Genomic DNA, 13,763 nt, shown 5'->3' with positions numbered 1-13,763 from the left:
AAAGAAATCAAATGGAATGTGGAGAGACAGATGGTTAAAGGAATGGAGAAACAAGATGTGAAGAGAGAGGGAGAGAGAGGGAGGAAGGGAGGGAGAAGAGAGGACGAGTGAAGGGGATGTGGAAATGCGGTGAGGCAGAGGACAACAGAGAGGCAGCAGTGGTAATTGTTACGGCGACGACGTTTCAGGTAACTGAAAGGTCGTTTCCTTTGTCGCGTTTGTGTGCGAGATGGGAGCCATTCCAGCTCGTAGAAACAGGCACACGTATATCTACCGACTAATAGTGGTATACGTACAATTGCGGAGGATACACAATCATCCGAGCCAGCTTGGAGAGTACACAATATCCCGAAGGGGTGGCGTACCTGCACACCGGTATTCGTCTTGCAAACTTTGGATTTGGAGACGTCGGGGGCTTCCTTCCGCGACTTTGGCAGCTTCGACATGTCTGGAGAGTAGGAGAGATTTCAACTTGAGTTAATTGTGGCCCTTTCCATCCTCGGACCGCATCTCCATAGGATCAATTTTATACAGAGCGTCTTGGTGAATCGCCATCATTACCGGTAACATGTAAATCCCTTCTGAAGATGGAGGTAATGCAGGTAAGAAGCTTAAAATAAAGTTTCTCTCTGTCTGATGCGCAGGATTAGAAAAAAATGACACGAGATTTACATTGCTACTCGTAAGTATCCGGAAACTTTAGCCGATTTGTAATAAATTTTAATAAAAGGAATAAATTTGGGACAAAAGAATGGGGCAAAAGTATTAATTTTTTGAAATTCGAATTGTTTATTTATAAATTTGAAGATAATTTATATATTTTTCTAATTGTATGTGCAATTTGTTGCGTAAATATTTATAATTTATTTGATTTAAAAACAAAACACAATTTGAGATTAAGAAAAGATATTTTGAAATATTTTACAATTAAAAATATATAAATCATCCTATGTAAATGCTTGGATACTTTTGAGTATTAATGTAAGAGTGTTAATATATATAATCATTATTATTTGCAAGTTGACACATTTTGTATATCATATTATTCTTTATCATATCATTTTAATAAAAATAATCTCTCTTATATTAATATATAGTTTTTCATTCGTAACAATTTAAATTAATTAAATTATAATTTTATAAAGCAAAATGTGTTAACTATATTACTTCGTCAATGGAAAAAATATCATTAAAGTTATGAACAATAGCATTTAATTAATATCCTTCGAATCTTCTTCTTTCCTTTTTTTTTTTTTTTTTTTTTTTTACATACAACCATGTTAAAGCAATTCTCTCGAATTCAAAAAGGGGTGGGGGGGAGAAGGGAAAAATAAAATAACTTATGATATAATAAAAAGGAACAAATATCTTTGGTATCTCAAGACATTGAATGTCAAACGCGCTAATTCCTTCTTTTTCTTCAGTATAAATGATATTTTCAACTTAATTTTACAAATAACGTTTCGTTCTTTGTAACATGGCAGTTATTCGTTACAACATTGTAGCATTACTTCCTCTGTAAGCTGAACGTACATCAGAGTATTTTCTGGTAACTATTCTACAATTTATCCATGTTTCTGTAAACTCACAATGCATTCAACGTTACCTCTCTCGAAAAAGCCGCATGTACACTTACAAAAATTCATCCCTCATTTTTTCCCCCGCGGAAAAATATCTACCAGTATGTTACGCTGCCTTCTACCGGAAACTCTATACATACAAAGCCGTGTACCGCTTGTAACCTTCGGTATACGGCGGAAAGAAAGATACAATTGTACGAACGAGAAACAGAATTTACGAAATAGTGCACGGTATAAGCACAATGCCGCGTTGTTGGTTAATATAAAAAAGGAAAAGAACATTTATCCTATATATTTCGCTAGGAATTCGTTTCCATTCGCGATTAACTTGTTTTCCGTAATAAAATATTAGAGAAACGAGCAAATGTTTTTCGTTGTCAAAAGCTGTTAAAGAATAGAATATAAATCTTAACTCTAAACGTGTAATATAGTTGCACGCATCCCTTTGAAAAGTAATTACAAGATACATTCGTGACATTTGAAAGCTCATAACGAAAACTCTAAGTTAATCATGAAATATACAAATTCATGAGTTTATTGACTTCAAGTACTTCTTTTGCTTTTGTAACATACATAAAAATTGAATTTTCTCGATTATTGTGAAAAATCAATGGGTAAACATATCAAATATTTATTATTGTGTATAATATTCTCTTTTTTAACTCTTTTAAAACCAATAAAAAACAATATATATATATATTAAAGTAATTTTTATAAAGATTACCAAATTATTACAATTATATAATATGTATCAAAATAATAATGCAGTGTAAAAGAATGTTTCAACAATAATAAATATTTCACAGAAACCCAAGAATTGACAAGTGTCGTTTTCGTTATGAACCCAAATGATTCACGCGCAAGAAAGAAAGAAAAAAAAAAATGAAAGAAAATCATAAAGAAGCGTATTCTCCTCGGAGAATTTTGACGCGTACTCCCCTGCCATCAATTTTCGCGATACCTCTTCGTCGACCGATATTTTCCCGATCCTTATATACACTTCTGAATTTACATGTTTAACGTCAATTCATCTTGCTTGACACCACATACGTGTAGCTTTACCTGTTGTCGATACGTTCGCTCTCGTAGAAAAACTCTCTCTCTTTCTCTCTCTCTCTCTCTCTCTCTCTCTCTCTCTCTCTCTATTTCTCTTTCTCTCTCTCTCTCTTTCATACCATCCTTGTACCTCTTTTACGCCTTGCATAAATGCTCGTGAAGTTTGCCAAGGATTCGGTCCGGTTTGCATGTGGATAAAAAGGAACGTTGTCACATCCACAGAATAACACGAGCGATTTTTCTATCCGTAGAAGCGCGATACGTGGACTCTTTATAAGACACGGGGAATCCTTTGGCGGATTTAAATTCTCTTCAAAAGAAAAAAAAAAAAAAAAAAAGAAAAAAGGAAGACAGGTGGAGAGGACCACCGCCTCTAATTTCACCATCGAATCCACCCTTCCGCCATCGAGCTATCGATTCCTTTCGTCTTTGACCAGGGCATATTTACGGCAAACTTTTCGTATTACGCGAAACATTTTGCGCGAAAGAGAAGCTTGATTGTTGACACAAGTTATACGACGGTAAACAGGGAAATATTCGAGTGAAATTTGCGTCGGATGAAATATAAGAAAATATCGCGCGTTTTCCCGAGAATATTTTCCCAACCATGTGCTTCGAATCCATTTCGTGCAACGATTCGCAACTTTTAATTTATTATTATTATTATCCTCTCCTCTCTTTGATTTCTCTTCTTTGCTCCTTGTTGCTCGAGTCTGACAAAGTCTATATATATAATGGTAAGTATTATACAGAGTTCCATTTTACATTCGTATCCCTCGTTTAAATTGGAAAAATAATTAAAGCAGCATAAATTAGTAAAATTAGTAATATAATATTTGTAACAATCGTGCAATTAGTTTAACACTTTTGATTAGTAGGTAATATATGGATTGATTAAAAATTGTTTCTCAAGATATTTACAAATAGTTTTATTTCGAAAGAAAAAAGAACAAGTAGAAAATGTTTTCCTTTAAATATTCCCTTAAATTATATAAAATCGTATTACTTGTTCATACTCTTCTAAGGAAAAAGAAAAAAAAAAGAATATGTTCCTTCTTCGAGGTTGAGAATTTATTACAATATTTGCAAACATTGCGTTCAATCATTCCATATATCAAATTTACACTATCGCGCAAACAATATATCGTATAAAATAAATCAATTCAAAAATTAACTCTTCTTATTATTATTCATCGAGCTCGATTATTACGCGTTTCCCGAACGATCTCTCCTTCTCTTTCTCTCTTTCTCTCTCGCTTCACGATAACAAACTCGCGTATCTAAACACTCGCGTCTCTCACAAGAATTCTCGTCCCGCCAATATCTCGTGGTTGCTACATGAAACAACAGATAGGCATCTTCCCCATAGGACACACAAGAGAAGAGGGAAAGGAGAAATTGGGAGTCTAGCGAGCGCCACTTGATTAACCCCTTCAAAATCATAGGATCGATCCTCGGCCCTTCATCTGGCTCACGGACAATGGTTGAATAGACACGATGGAATGACGTAGAGCGTGGTGACACGCATCTTTAGTCGGAACAATGCCAGGATATTCGATCGTGTCCTCTTATCGAAGACGAAAATAGGGGTGCATGTATGTGGTAATGGGATATCGTTTTTTGCTTGTTCAAAATTTTACGAATTTCCTCAAGAGTCAAGTTCCCTTATTTCTGGCCAATTATTTCTCTTCCATTTTCATCGATTTGTACAATCACGATGTATATATAGATTTGATTTTAGAACAAAGAAAAAAGAAAAAAAAATGAATCGTGCAAGATCACGAGTTTTCTATTCCGAGGATCGAGAAATTTCGAAGCGAAATCGCATTGTACTTCGGATATTTTCCGTGTCGCTTGGGACAAATACGACAGAGAAGCGTATAAGTGGCAATACTCGGGTTCGGATCGACTCGGCAATAGTCGGGTGCGATCGACTAAACAACTGGGGCTCTAACAACTGGGCCTCAAGGGACTGTCGAGTCTGATTCGAAGTCCGACTGCCACTCAACTGTCCAAAATCCCGCTCGATTTCGCTCGAGTTTTCCCGATCTCGCACACCCCAAAGTGCATGCTGCACTTCAAAGTCAATATCGTCCTTTAAAAGATCAATCGTTCGTCACGTGCGTGCAACACGAGATTGGTTTGAGCATTTTTTCATCGATTAACTTTCTACTCATTTCGAACCGAGAAAGTCATTTTTTTTTTTTTTTTTGAGTTGTATATGTGGCAGTAATCGTTTGATATCGTCAAATCGAGATAAGCGTAATCGATAATCATCCGTATAGCGGCCTGCAGTCGTCTTGATCTCGATAAACGGGTCATTAATCCGGGGTACGTAAGGATGTAACAATAAAAGCGATGATGGCTATCGCGTGATCGTTCCTCTTCGAACAAATCGAACCGAGTACGCTAAAAAACACGTAATATCAATGCCGATTCAACAATATTATTATTCGCTTTCCCACCGTCGGTTCGGCCAACCCTTAAACTACCCTCTCTCCCTTTCCTCCTGCCCCTCCTTTTGACTAGTGCGCTGTTTGCCGTGCGACGCCCATGGATTCCCTTCCCGTGGCCTCAGGCGTATCGTGACTATCTCAGAAACAGCTGGAGCATACACAGCATCAGCATCGTCATATAGATGGCGGTGGGTGCTTCACTTCCGTTCTCGGAGGTCACTGGAACACACACGCGCGCGCACGTTACGCGCAATGTTATTACGTTGTCTTGTATGGAGGTTTGCGGTTAATGTGTACACTTGTCACCTAAACTGGCCATTACGGGCCATGATGAGTTGATTAAACGATAGTTGCCGTCCTTTGCTGAATTTTGCACATGTTGCAGATTATGCTTTGTCGTATAACGTTAAGTTTCCATTGTACGGTGTGCAGTTTGTCAGGAGGTAATTAGAAATCATTTTCGGCCCGTGTTCTATTAGCCAGTTTAAGCGAACGTTTAATAAATCTTATAAATTCACGTATAAATACGATGTTTTTTTATGCTTAATGATATGAGAGACGTTTTCAAAACATTCTTTTCGAATTTTTTTAATTTAATTTGAAAAAAGGAACTACGAGATAAACAAGTAAGTAAAGTCGTTATGCTTCTATAGAAAATTGAAATTGACGAATGACAGATGCTTGGGTAGTGGATATGATAGTGTGAAAAGGTTTGAAATTTAATGAATAGATATCGTGCTCTTCGGTAGAAAGAGTAATTGGTAGATTTCCGTGTCGATAGAACTATCATGTGTTATCGACTACGATGCGTACGAAAGCCAAATATCTGGTATTCTGCCGATATCAACAGATGCTGAAGATCAGTGGAGAGGATACAAGCTTAAATTGCATCGGTGTGCACAGAACGATGATATTTCAAAGTTGCCATGTCTAATTCCTTTCATCAAATTCCCAAATAGCTCAGACTCTGGTCGTCGAAGTGTTATTGTTGTATACTTTCAAATATACAACGTGCCTCGTGGAAAATATTTCTATATAAGTAGTTTAAAAATAATAAAAAACATTTTATACAATAAAGAACATCTTTTAAATATTTCGTTTTAATAAAAAAATGGTAATCAATATCTAATATCTTTACTCTTTTAATTTAGAAATATCAAACAAATCAAATAATTAAAATAAACAGATATTTTTGACAAAATTAAAATTATTAATTTTCATTAAAATGTTAAAATGAGAAATATAATTATATCATAATATATTTAATATTTCTTGTATATTTAGATATTATAGGCTGCTTCTTTTAATCCGTATTTCCTAACTGATGAAAGCCATTTTACAACGATTAATAATTCCCAAAGATTCTCTTTAAAATTAAAGAAAACATCTAATAAATCTACAAACCTTATCGTAATCAAATCACATATCAAAATTAATTCGTTAAAAAAAAAACCATACACATTTGTGCATACTTTGAATTTTAGCATAATCCAGAAAGTGATCGAACCTTATTCGATCAGCCCATTAACCCACACCCTTCCTTCCTTCCCTCCTCCATTTATCAATTTTTCTCTGTTCATCCATCCGTCGTCCGCTTCATCATATACTAATGGTTACAGAAGATTATCCAAAAAGCATTTTCTACAAATTCCTATCTCTCTCTCTCTCTCTTTCTCTCCCTCCTTCTGAATCCGTAATACGATTAAACCAACCTCGGAATATTGAAACGTAATAAAAGCCGGTACCGGAGCGGAAAGCGTCGCCTGCCCTTGCTGGGTAGACAGCATTAAACGGGTAAGGCCGATTGATTTTCCCTTCTTGGTTCCGCTTTGTTCCTTCGGCCGAGGGAAAAGTCAATTTCGCAAAAACAATTCTGCGGGCCAGAAATACGTAGTACGAGTCAACGAACACGGGTGCCAGAAAAGAGACCGGTGTGAACGAAATGAAATTACCGAACGAAATTTCTGTAACGTCGATGCGGGGGAATTTGATGGCGAAGGGGGATCGAATTAGAACCCGCTTTCTTTCTTGACGTATCAATCCTTCGATAATGGACACCCGAATCAATTCCATCGAAATGCAAATATATATATATATCGCGTATACTCAATTCTGACAACCCTGATTACTTTCGTTTTATATCTCAATATCGAGTGTGTAAAGTTTAGAAAATTTGAGAGAAAGTTTGAGAGAATTAATACTTTCTGATTTCTCGTCCCGATTTTACGCGGTGAAGTAGTTTGGGATATATTAAAAATCTTTTTTCCTTTTTATCGGGACAAAAGCGAGATTGAGATATAAAAATTTGGAGTAGGTTAATAAAATTATAAAATTCCAAGTTTCTGGATTGTTTTAATATTAGGATATTAAAGTTGTTAATATGAATTTTTATTTTTCGCTTGTTTTTTTGTTAAAAAAAGTGCAGGTTTTGAAATATTAATTCAGGATTTCGAAGTTATGTAGGAATGCAAATGTTTATTTGATTAAAATTTTGAATATATTTGCAACAAGTTTTATAAAGTTTTTTTTATAAAGTGTTGCAATTCTATGAGGAATACAATACTTTCGGATATGAGAAATTGTAAATAAAATTGCTGCATATCTAATTTTATTTTTAAACGTTGTAACATTAATTTTTTTTCTTTTATAAAGTTCATTTTTAATGTAGTTAAAATAATATAGAAAATAATATAGAAAAATTAAAAGTAATTAATTTCAAAAGAAAATTTCAAAAGTCATAACATCTTCTCTACAAAATTTTATGTGTATCAGCAACTCTTAATTAATGAATGAATTCGTATATCGTACACGTATATTGATTAAACAATTAATCTCTGTCACTAAAATGATGCATATGTTGCTGCTATAACGATTTATCGATATATTAAGTATGTGAAACTTGTTTAACAATAATTATTCATGCCATTGTTATGCTTGTTTTCAAATATAAAATAAAAATGAACATTTGTGCCGCGAGTTTTGGAAATAATATAAATTTTGTCAAGTAAAACACGAAAATTTTCAAAGATTTCAGAAATTAGAAGATTACGAAAGTCATAATTCGTACGATGGGATTACCTTTCTTACTTTGTACTTAATGGAACGTGACATTTAAATTTCAATTTCTTCCTTTAAAAGGTTCTTGGAGGGCTGCTAATGTAAGTGTAAAACGTCAGAGGATTAACAAGTATTTTTGAGATAACTTTCTAAATTTCTCACGCGCCTTTTAAGACGAACTAACTACACAAGACTGTTATGTGAGAACGTTGCACATTTAATTTGCGAAAATCCGCTTATAATCTTTAATTCTGGTTTTACGTTTGGCGTTTTTGTGAATTTATAATGGCATTAAGTGATGGCACAAGAAAGATTTTAAATGATGGTAGATTTAATTAAAATTTGAAAGTTATTCATTCATTCATTTTAAGGGAAGAACTCGATAAATTGTATTTTTTTTAATTTGGCGAGAAGAATAATTTTAAAAAATTGGAATTGTCAGATTTATTATGTCGAGTTCTTTATCTTCGAATTATCTTTCTTTGAGTTATTAAAACGATCCCTTTTAATTGAAGTAAAAATTAAGAAAATTAAGAACGAACATTTTTTATATTTTTCGATTACTATAAATTATCGTAAATAAATATTTTGTTGGCAAAACTTCTTAGAAATAACTTTCCTGCAATTTTCTAATGGAAATTGTGTTTTTTCAATTGCAAACTGTTAACAAACGATCGAAAGATAAAAATAGTGCGTTCGAGTATAAAAAAGAATATTCTTTAAACGATCTTTTTAGAGCAACAGAGCATTGTAACTTTTTTTTTAAAAAAAAAGTCTCTTCATAAATAAATTTTAAATTTTCATTTTGCGAAAAGCATTTAAAAATAAATTAGTCGATTAAAATAATGATTGTGAAAAGTTTCGATGTTTTGAAAAAAATATAATTGAAAAATTTAATATTTTCACTTTAATAATATATTGTTGGTAGACAAATTTTTTAAAATTATCAATAAATAATAGATATACGCAAACTTCGATGCTTTTGCCTTCGTTAATCAGTCTTTTCGAAATTAATATTTCCAGTTTCGATAATTCGAGGGACAGGGATGGAATGCATTTCGATCGTGTTGGGAAGAATTTTCAAGGGTAGCCGTGAGTGAAATTGTCGGGGTAACATATAGAAATGCAATATAAATGTGGAAGCAGTTTGCAAGATTGCTGTATGGGTTTTTGGTAAGGGCTTTTCAGCGGAATTCAAGTGACCGTGCGTTTTGAGAAGTGCACGAGGCTTAAGCTGCAGGGAAATCCGGGAGAGTTCTTGATATAAAAACTCTCCAGACAACTTCATGAGCCGGCATTCTAAAGTTCGTGACACGAGTCCTCGAAAGTTTTACAGAAACGATTTACTTAGAGAATATGGGATAAAGAACTAAAGGGTTGTTGCCATCGTGTACGTTTTTTTACGTCACGTTTGCGTATGTGTATCGCGTGCACGCATGCGTTCGTGCCCTCTGGGGGTGAAAATTTCACGAGATGCGATGGTTAAGGGAAGAAAAAAGAAAGAAGAAAAAAAAAAGGAAAAGAAAAGAGGATGGGTCCCAGTCGGTTGCACTGAAGACATAACTTTGCAAATTACATAGGATTAAGGCTGGAATGAGATTCTCGGAATGAAGCAGGCTTGCAATTTTACACGCTGCTACGAGACATCGGTGCACCAAACGCCCGTTGTCTTATTTCGTATTCACTTTGCGTTTTTCCTTTTGGATAAGTTTTCCGTTATCTCGCTCGAATAGAGAATATCGATGGTGATTTGGTTTTAATAAAATCTTGAAACTCGATTCGTTTTGTTCGGTTTAAACCTAATTCCAATTCTAATTTAAATTTCGTTCATGCGAAATTTAAATTTAAATAATTAATCAAACTCTACCTGTTATATCTGCAAACTGAATTTTCCTAATTTCTAAATTTATTATTCGATTATCATTTAAAGAATGGACTACACTTTTCCTCGAAATCTTATCGTTTGAAATTCTACTAATTCAACGAAAAATTATATCTAAACGGAAGAATTGGATTGTGAACAATCTGTTTACACAAATCCATCCATCCCTCGATAAATATGAATCTATAAACAGAATCTTCCCAATAAGATTTATTTCACATTGCAATCTCAAAATCGTCGTCAGTCAACGTCCTCTCAATTACGAATTATGCCCGCAATAATTATAACCAATGTGTACCGTACACGACGAATCGACACACATCTGAACCCGCATCCACACCGATGAAACTCGATGCTCGATCAATCATACCCGAGATAACAAAAGATCGGTCTTGATCGAAAGAAGAAACGCCTCAATTACTCGATCGACGTTGCGAAACGAGGGAATTCCTATATAGATTATTCTTCAGCTTGACCGAGCCGAGGATTCCTTCACGTTCGGGTAACCCCCTAAAAGTGATTCCTTTCGACATCGTCGGTGGGCTATCGGTCAAAATAATCGACGTGGAGACATTTCCGATAATCACGCCGCTAAGCATCGTCGATCAATCACTCGATAACGTTCTCAGCCCATGGCGTGTAAGTGGAGTGGCGTTCAGACGCGTTTCAACGACATCGTAGGCCGGGATATTTCCCTATCTGACTGCACGTGGCTGCCTCTCGATGGCCGTGTTGCATTGCTCGGCCGATAAGGGAGCATTGCCGATGTTGCCGCAGTTACCGATCGAGTTGTTAGTCGAGAGTTTATCCCTAACGCGGCCTTCCTCCTTCGCGAAGTAATCGTACACGCGAAACGTCGGTTGGAATAATAATCAAGTATGCAAAGTCTGATAACAATACGCCACTCGTCGAGTTGGGATGTCGAATAAACCTATGATACACCCGTCCTTGAAGTAAGCACGCGTTTCAGAGGCACGTCGAGCTATCGCGATACTCGATTGCTCTTATGCGAAAACCGGCCCTCCCACTTGGCATTTGAATGAAAGATAAGAACCCCTTACTCTCTCTCCAATGGCGTATGAGAGCCGATGTTACTTTTGTGATGCCATGGGTAAAGATATTTATATCAAGTAGTGGTTTGCCGAAGTGACGTACGCTTTCTCTCGAAATAATCGTGATAGACGTATTGGATAAATTTGTACCGTTGTTGTTATTTTTTTTCATGGAAATTCGATCTATGAAAGAGCAAAGTACAATCTTTCATTTTTTTCTATAAGTATATTATATTATGAATTGTGTATGATCCTCAGAATCGAAGCAATGTAACGATAGTACATAACAATTATATAAAGATGTAACGCTACATTCTATATATAATTCCACAAACAATCGAGTTCCCATAAAGATACAATTACACAGGTCTATCTAAAAACTATTAAACAATTTATCGCTCGATTCGAGATCGGTAAAGTGAGATTCGAAGACGTTTTTCCACCATTTAGTTGGTCGTCGTACACGAGATCAGCGTCCAGAGAGATTCTGGAAAAGATTCGCGAAGCCAGTGGAACGAAAACTTGAGAGGATTAGAGAGAAAGAGTGAAAGAGAGAGCGGTGGCTATATACGGGGTCAAGAGAGAAGAGGACGAAGGGACGAAGTTTCGAAACGACCGACAGTCGGCATCTTTCGCAGAGTAAGTTTTCTCAACGAGGCTGAAATCTTATATACTCACGGATTCTATTGGAAAAGGGAGGATACAGAGCAATTGCTCTAACTTCTTGCGTGCACATTTGATTTTTTTGCGGGAGGAGAGGAAGAACGATTTCGATATAATATACCAGATCGTTGGAACGAGTTATCCAAAAGATGACTCCGTCTCTATACATGATCTAATTTTCGATCTACTCTCGAGTTTACGGGGGAACGATTCTTTTTCTTCGGTCAATAGTTTGATCTTCGTAGAGTTTTGTAATGGTTGTTCTTTTATCTCTCCCGGCGAATCGTTGATAATGTAGCTTTGTTTTTGGATCGCTTTGAGTGGGCAGTTCGGTGGAATAATTTTATTGTTTGGAAAGAAGAGAAAAGAAGTTGTCGAATGATGTTTTATATATATATGTATGGATGTAGAAAATTTGGGAATTAAAGATAAAGTAGCGATATCGATTTATATAATAAAAATATTAAAGACAAGTATTACAACAAGAGAGAAATATAATGTGGTTTAATATCTGAATTAAATATCACGATTTAAAATTGCAGTAAGTTTGAATTCGAATGGGATATAGTAATGGATAAAATATTTAAAAGTTTGGAGAAAGTTTTTGAAAACTTCCGAGAAATCAAAGTCCAATTGTTCGTCGGAGTATTGGAAGTTCAATATATACCGAGTAATGTCAATATTTGTGCTCTGAAATCATGAAAGTTAAAAAAAAAAAAAAAAAGAAGTTTAAACGGGAATGGAAGAAACATAGTAAGAGATTACTTCGTGCGAATAGTAATTATTCCGCAGTAATAATACATGAAAACACGAGGAGTTTTAGAAATTAAAGAGGAGAAATTGAGAAACTATATTCAAAGTTTCGAATTCAAAAGGATTATTGAAATCGATTATTAATACAATAGAAATAATACGTGATTATGAATATAATTAATATTTTAACACGATAATTCAAACAATTTATAAAATTTATCCTTTAATTTGTATTAATTACATCCCATATTCCATTTTAAAACTAATTCAATATTCCTATTATTGATATTGTAAAAATTAACAAACGTTTCATCGAAATCTCGTTATTGTATTTTAAACATTTTGAAAATTGTACAACGATATTATTGCCAATTATAATTCATTCATTATCAATTTATTATAACAATTCTCGATTATCTCAAACTTTTTAAACCATAATACGCCCATTGAACCGTTTAATATGTCCTCACCCCAATAATTTCGAATTTTCTACAATACACCGATCACAATAACGGCGGTATCCTGCTACTATTGACCCATATACGTACTTTCCCTTCGTATCACGTGAGATATCTCGGTTCACCACTGCATAGTTGATTGCCTATCCCAAATAACTCTGGTTTACCGCTGCATAGCTGATTGTCTATCCCGAAACAACATGATTCGGCGGCAGTCAATGGATTAAAGTGATACACGCATAACGTTAAACAACTCCAATATTTGAAAATAATATTTAATTTATATATTTGATTTGTCTTTAGACAATAATAAATTTCAAACTTGGAACTTTCTTATTTCTTAATTTTTAATTTTCCACAATGCATAAATATTGCGTTAAGATATAGATGTAAAGTGAATAAAAGGTACAGATATTAATTTCAATTTAAAAAAAAAAAAAAGAAAACATTTGACAGTCGTTAATAACGCTGAGAATTTAATTTCTCGAATATAAATAATAGGTTCAACGTTATGAATATCTAACTGCGGGATGATTCTCATGCAAGAAACTAGTGAATTGTGCACGTTTTAATCCGACAACGTAGCCGGTCGTCCGACGCCATCCATCATATTCTACTTGCGAGAGCTAAAATTCAATTTAATCGGGCGGCAGGCGTCGAGGCTCGTCGATAAAAACAGGATGAAAATTTTAAGATTTTTATTTGCAGTGTGCTCGGTTGGTAAATATCCCCTGATAGAATATAATTCATTGCCTTTTGTTACGAGAATGACACAGTTTCTCGATCCAGCGAAGGTAAAATTATTT

The 13,763-nt window shown here is 34.7% G+C and overlaps 1 protein-coding gene across 1 annotated transcript in view; it reads right to left on the bottom strand.

Annotated features, from left to right (window-relative positions):
- Positions 1–1,410: 1,410 nt before the first annotated feature.
- The window catches only part of LOC100871247 (uncharacterized), a 169,172-nt gene continuing 156,819 nt past the window's right edge, over positions 1,411–13,763 (bottom strand). The window contains exon 6 of the mRNA XM_086903464.1: positions 1,411–5,311. Within this exon, the coding sequence (XP_086759590.1) occupies positions 5,226–5,311 (86 nt within the window). The 3' untranslated portion in view covers positions 1,411–5,225. The remainder of the gene's footprint in view (positions 5,312–13,763) is intronic.

This window comes from Apis florea, unplaced genomic scaffold, assembly GCF_048593485.1.
Source record: "Apis florea isolate Af1SG1 unplaced genomic scaffold, ASM4859348v1 contig_1603_pilon, whole genome shotgun sequence".
Taxonomy (NCBI): Eukaryota; Metazoa; Arthropoda; class Insecta; order Hymenoptera; family Apidae; genus Apis; species Apis florea.
The sequence above is the reverse complement of the archived record's forward strand: the minus strand, read 5'-3'. Positions and strand labels throughout refer to the sequence as shown.